Below are 6980 nucleotides of genomic sequence, written 5' to 3'. Positions count from 1 at the left end.
GAGATCCCTCGACGCCGCTCGTCCGCGGCGGCGGCTGGTAACAGAACGAGACGCGGAACGGACAGCTGCCCGCCTTGAAGTTTCCGCGCCGGCGGATCCGGGCGCGGGGTGTCGGGGCGGCCGCCGCCGGGGCGTGAGCCGCGGGGTCGCCCACGTGGTGGGCGAGGAAAACCCGGCGGCTGCGAGGTGCGGGAGGCGGCAGCCCTCCGCCGCGCATCGCACCGGGCCGGGCCGGGCCGAGCCCCTCCCGGCGGCCCGCAGGAAGGGGTGGAGCGGCCGACGGAGCGCACGGGCGGGGAGCCGCGGGCGGGGAGGCATCCCGGCCGGGCTGAGGGCGGCCGGGCTGCGCCGCGCCGCGCCTGCCAGGAGCGCTGCCCATGGAACGGCCGCCCGGCCAGCCCTGAGCCGGCGGCCCTGGCCGCCCGCCCGCAGCCGACCCCGATGGAGCCCGAGGAGCGGAAGATCTCGGTGTGGATCTGCCAGGAGGAGAAGCTGATCTCCGGGCTCTCCCGGCGGACCACCTGCTCGGACGTGGTGCGCGTGCTACTGGAAGACAGCCACCACCGGCGGCAGCGGCCGGCGCTGCCCGAGCCCGGCGGCGGGATGCTGTCGGGGCCGCCGCACTCCTACTGCATCGTGGAGAAGTGGCGCGGCTTCGAGCGCATCCTGCCCAACAAGACGAAGATCCTGCGGCTCTGGGTGGCGTGGGGGGACGAGCAGGAGAACGTACGCTTCGTGCTGGTGCGCAGCGAGGCCTCGCTGCCCAACGCGGGGCCGCGCAGCGCCGAGGCGCGGGTGGTGCTGAGCAAGGAGCGCCCCGGCCACGGCCTGGGGGCGGCCCGCGCCAGCCTGGCACTCACGCAGGAGCGGCAGCGGCGGGTGGTGAGGAAAGCCTTCCGCAAGCTGGCCAAGATCAACAAGAGGCGGCAGCAGCCGCTGGCTCGGGAAGCCTCGTCGGCGGAGAGGATGGAGACGCTGGTGCACCTAGTGCTCTCACAGGACCACACCATCCGGCAGCAGATCCAGCGGCTTCGCGAGCTGGACCGGGAGATCGACAGGTACGAGGCCAAGATCCACCTGGACCGCATGAAGCGGCACGGCGTCAACTACGTGCAGGACACCTACCTGGTGGGGGCCGGCGGCGGGGAGCCGGAGCCGGGCCGGGAGCCGGGCGGGGCGGCCCAGCCCGCTGCCGGCCGCCCCGAGGAAGACTACGCTAGGAAGTGTGAGGAGGTGCTGCAGCTGCAGGAGCAGCGAGCGCAGCAGGAGGAGCTGCTGGAGCACCTGGCCGCGGAGATCCAGGAGGAGCTCAACGAGCGCTGGATGAAGCGGCGGCGGGAGGAGCTGGAGCTGGCAGCGGGGCCCGGCCTGGCCGAGACGGACTGCGACACCACGGAGCTGAGCGGCGGCGGCGAGGGCGAGCTGCACCTGGAGCACGAGCGAGTGAAGACCCAGCTGAGCACCAGCCTCTACATTGGCCTCAAGCTGAGCACGGACCTGGAAGCCGTCAAAACCGACCTGGACTACACGCAGCGGGCGTGGGAGGACAAGGAGCGGGAGCTGCAGCGCTTGCTGGAGACGCTGGGCACCCTGGACGTGGCGGAGGCGGCGGCGGAGCCGCGCGGGGCGGCGGGGAGCAGCGCGGCCGGCTGGGTGGAACAGGCGCGGGCGCTGCGCAAGGACCGCGCCGACAACGGCGAGGACTCGGACACGGGGCTGAGCTCCATGCACAGCCAAGACTCGGACTCGCTGCCCGTCTGCGAGTCCCTCGTTTAGCACCCGCCTGGCAGCAGAGCTCGGTCCGGTGCCCTCCCCGTCCGCTGGGCAGCGCGGCACAGGCGCGGCGGGCGGAGCGGAGCCGCAGTGCCGGGACAGAGCGAGCTGCAGGACTGCAAGAAAACTCGCTGAAGGAGGCAGTCACGCCGAGGAAACATTTTAATTTTAGCTTTTGCGTTTAAACTTGTTCTAACTAGTCATCCGCGGGCAGCACTTAGGCTGGTGCGCCGGTACTTTTATCTGAGGAAGAAAAACCCACAACGTGTTTGTGTTTCACTCACGTCGGGGGTTGCTTGCTCCCTGCTTCCCTCCGAAGGCTTCTTGCTGGGCCTTTTAAGGCTGTGGCTCCCCACACTACCCCACAGCAGCACAGGCGCTCCAGGGATGCTGCTCACGAGTGGAGCACTGTAAACCAGTTCTCTCCTGAACAGTTTCTCAGCATAGAAAAGTTAGATGGGAATAGTGGCTGTTGTTTAGTAATACACCCAGCTCTCCTTCACAGGTGAAAAGGCACTGAGACTAAAGCTGCTGCTTGTTTAAACACTACAGAAGAGGTATCAGTGCTATTGCCACTGACCCTGGGATCTCCCAGAGTGGAAGGTTGTGCAGTTTTGGCAACAACAACAAATTGCTTTTTTAAAAACAACCTGAATCAAAATGCAGAGTAAGATGTTGTATTAACTGCTCTTTGTAGTGCTTTTTCTTATGCATAGGTAAGAGTGTGCTTTGTTTAAAGGTATACTAAGGAATCTATTAGATCAATGGTCCTGGGACAGTCATTGACAGTAACGAGCAGTGCTTGTATGTATACAGCCTTCAACTACTACTTTTTTTTCCCCACTAGACTAACTGCTATTTGACTGAGCATGGTTGTAGATAAGCAAAGAAGCAGCTTGAGCTACCATTTTTAATGGTTCATATCAGGCCAAGAGATACAATGATGTAAGCATGACTCAAGCCCTGCCTGCACTACAGCTTAATCTTTTCAGTTATTCCAATGAAAAAAAATACAGCATCAGCTGTAACATGCATTTCATTTAACTGCCAAATCTTCCTCTGCAGCTTAACTCTCACTGAAAATGTATGATCTGCTCTGTAAGTGACATTAAGGATTCTTGTATCACAGAATAATTGCAGAAACACTGAGCAGTGAGAGACCAGAGAACGTCAAGTCAGGTCTGACTGATGGAGTAAATTTTTAGAAACTTCTGACATTATTATTTATGTAGGGCTATTTATGAAAGTGTTCATTTAAGGGATAAGGTATAAAAAAGGGGTACACTAATAGACACGTTTTTATTTGTGGTAAAGACCTCACACCTTCTTCACCTGAAGACCAGGTTCCACCCTTTTGCGACGTTCTTGCTGGTAGGAATTCTGGACTAGACTCTGCAACTGGTCTAGTTTGAAAGCAATCTGAGAAATACTGTATGTGAATTGGTTGAGGCTGTACAATTCCCTGTATGCTATAATTCTTGACAAATGTTATTCCACTGAAGGGGTCTCAGTTATAACAAACTGTGGTTTATTTTAAACACAGATGATATAATTGTTTTTCATATTATGGTCCACCTTGGAAAATATTTAAGAACTTATTTTTAGACCTAATAAAACTCTTAAGATTAAATTTAAAGTGTTCCCAATTGAGTATGATTTGAAAGAAAATATAGATTGGGTCAGGGATTATGTCATGTTTGTTATGGTGTCATTCATGCACTTGCAAAACAAGTGGAAAGATACACTAGGCCACACCTCTCCAGTCTGTCTCCTGACAGCATTATCCCCTCACTGTCTGCTGACCTGAGGGACTGCCTGAGGTAGAAGTAACAGATAATGTTTTCTAGAGATCCACTCCCTGCAGGGGTAGTGTAATGACACTTAGAAGTATTTACACATGTCCAGAGTGAGGGAATTTCACCTCACTCTGAAATTAAAAGTATCTATATGGGAGTAGAGCTGAAGAAGTTGAGGGGTGCAGGAATCACATTGTTACCCTGCATTGTATTAAGCAGCGCAGAGGGAATGGGTGGGTGACGCAAGTAACCGTTGATAGATTCTCCAGTGACTGATGTAAGCAATAAACCTGAAATTGCTTTACGTAAGTTCTCCCATTAGCCACACCAAGCAAATAAAAAGCAAGCACATTGTAGAAATAAGCTGCAACAGGTCATACTTCATCATACTATTGATATGTGTCAGGTATTTTGTGGAGCTTGAGGTGAAGGAAGCCAGGAAATTGAAAATGGCAAAGCAAAGTCTGCCTTAGTTAAGAAAAGCCTGAAAACAGGACAAAACTACTTTTGCTCCACATTGTTGGAAGACACTCTTGTAGGGCACCCTGTGGTGCCTGCTCTCAGCTTCTCTGTGCCCCAGAGATGATGCAGTAGACTGTGACCCTGCAGAGCTGTTGGGCCTAGTCTCAGGAAAACGGGTGAGAGTGCATGCTTGTGGCACTGTAGGCTCAAGGTTTTGGTGGGAGATGCAGTGACTTCATACAAGTACATAGTTGAATGGGTTGCTATGTTGTGCAGAGGGAACTGGGTACATTTATTTGATATTTAAACACAGTTACAAATGCAATTGGCTCTGTTTTTGTTCCTGCACAGTGATGGAATTCAAACATCTTTACAAATCCTTATCTCTCTCAAACCATTATTAGAACATTGGTACAGAAGAGGAAACCACTGTTTGCATTGGACCCAATACTTCTCACTTCCCATCTTCTTCTGGACTTGTGTACCCTCACTTAGATAACAAAGACAAGCTGCAGGATGCTTGACTTTGACACAGAATTTGGCTCTGGGATTTTGCCAGGCACCTAGCCAAGGGTTAGGAGAACTAATTCAGAATCACAGAAGGGCAGGATTTTTATCTCATTTCCAGTTCTGAGAGAATGGGAGAGAGAGATAGCAGCAGAAAAAAAACCTAGCTGACACCATGAGTCTGCTTTCTGGTACTGCCAAGAGAGGTGAAACCTCCAACCAACACCTTGGCTTGGGTTGTTGGGTTTTTTGTTTCGTTTGGGTTTGTATGTTGTGGGTTTGGGTTTTTTTTAATACCATTCTCTTCTATCTCCCAGTGTCAAGTCCAGTCCAATCTTTCTGTCAACTTAAGACCAGACAAGGAAATACAGACAGCTACAGATTAAATAAAAAACCTTAACAGCATCATCAAGTATTTAAAATAAATCTGTGTATAGCACCACATTGCCCTATTTATTCAGTACTCTGAATCTGCTTCTCAAAGGAACCATCAAGAACTGAAGCTGTCAGGTCTCTTTCAGACAATTCCTATAGAAATCAAAGGGAGTTTTGTCCAAGAGATATAATCAGAGTAGAATTAGGCCTTAGTTTCATGTACCCTTTAAACAAGCATTATAAAGCACTACTATACAAGTCCTGTCTGTTTGCTGCTCTTGGCCATGTTTTTTCTGACCCTACACAGCACTTTTTGTGCCTATACAAGAGCTTATGGGGCCAGATAGTAAACCAGATCAGAAAATGTTGATGACCTTTAATTTAGGTGACTCCCTGATGTAGCTCAATGTACAGTCACACAAATACTTCCATCAGTGACAAGATACGATGGTAAAAAAGGGAAATTGAAGGCACTTGGAAAGTTGGAATTGATTCTTTCAGCAACTGGCACTATATTATGCTGGCTTGCATGGTGGCAAAACCTTAAGTCAGACTAAGTATTCCCTCGATAAAAGTCTAAAGAGAAGGTTTCAAGTGGAAGACTAAGGCTGGAGCTAAAGCTTTGTTGCCATCAATTATACTCACCTATATTGAATCGCAAAATGAGTCAAGTAGTCCAGCTTTTAGCCTGGATCTTGCTTCAGAAACCCACTATCAAACAATATTATCACAATGAAGACTTTGTATCAAATTCAATATATTTCTAGTCTGTAACACATGTGAGAAAACTGCCAGTTTGAATAAGCACTTTGTAGGGATACCACTTGATGCCTTAAAGAGGGAGGGAAGAGAGAAGGCAAATACTTTTACTGTAATGAACACCACTGACATGCAAAATGAATGCCCTATTAATTATTGCCACTTATTCTAAGGCAGCAGGTAGCCAGCCAAATCAGCGTCTGGTTGAGTTATCGTGACCGATCCTTTTCCAAAGAATTTACATTCTTGGTTTCAGACAAAATATAGTTGAAGGAGGGAAGGAAGTGTGAAAGGACTGCTTGCATGAAACTTGTATTCCAGGCTTACTTTAAAAATAGTCTCTGTGCCTATGTCTGGAGACATGCACATAGACCTCCCCCCATCCCAAATTCCCCACTACTTCAGGCTTTTTTTTCCCCCCTTTTCATTTACACTGAGCTGGGACTGTAGCTCAATACATGAAAAGAGCAGCACAGGCCTTGAAATAAAATAACAGGTCTGGTGAGCTGTGCTGGTTACTGAGTTGAAATACAAGCCATTGTGGACTGTTGGAAGCAGTTGTCCTTTGAAGTCACTTGATATTTTTGCTCCTGAGCTGCCACACAATGTTTAAAGAAATGAGCATTGCAAAGAGCAAGAACTCTACACAGACGTTACTTCTTTTGTACAAACTCACATTGAGCTTATTAAAGTTTTCTGTTAAGCTTCCATTTACCAAAGCAAAATTGGGCTCTATATGCAAATCAGCCAAATGTCTTCAAGCAGAATTGTCAAATAGTGTTTAAAAAAATACACTAAAATATACTGCTTGCATAATTTAATACATTACTTGTGTAAATGCATTAGAGCAGAACCTTCCATGCAGGGTAGGCTGTCACACTGCTTCACACACTGCATAACACTCCTGAGTTGGCCACTCATTTCTTAAGAGTGTTCAGTACTACTCTACCAGAGCATTAGATTATACCCTTAAAACAGAACTTCTACAGGCTTTACACACTATCTACATTCTGCTTTTATTACACTTTAAACTTTATTTGGGAAGTTTGATTAAAATCTCCCCTCAGCTTTGAAAGTGTTCCAGAAACCTATTTTCAATGAAAAAAGATAAGTTTTCTCCCAGTAACTTTTCTCCTCCTTCTTGCCAACCTGCTCCTCCCCCACTCAGCATCATCTGCTCTGAATTTCATTAATTCATTGGAATTGGTGGGACTCTATGGATTCAGCATTAGGATCCCACTTGGTAAAAATCTGGAGGAAAACGATTTTTTAAGTCTTGGCAAAACCTCGTTATTTGTGTAGCAATGT

General features: G+C 49.4%; 1 protein-coding gene across 1 annotated transcript; it reads left to right on the top strand.

The window, feature by feature from the left end:
* Window positions 1-340: 340 nt before the first annotated feature.
* Window positions 341-3372, top strand: RASSF10 (Ras association domain family member 10). The gene has a single exon (XM_061999803.1). It carries the CDS (start codon window positions 442-444, stop codon window positions 1774-1776), a length of 1335 nt encoding a protein of 444 aa, XP_061855787.1. The 5' UTR covers window positions 341-441; the 3' UTR covers window positions 1777-3372.
* Window positions 3373-6980: the final 3608 nt, after the last annotated feature.

The sequence above is a fragment of the Colius striatus genome, chromosome 7 (assembly GCF_028858725.1).
Source record: "Colius striatus isolate bColStr4 chromosome 7, bColStr4.1.hap1, whole genome shotgun sequence".
Taxonomy (NCBI): domain Eukaryota; kingdom Metazoa; phylum Chordata; class Aves; order Coliiformes; family Coliidae; genus Colius; species Colius striatus.
Note: the sequence above shows the minus strand (reverse complement) of the source record. Positions and strands in the feature narration are given on the sequence as shown.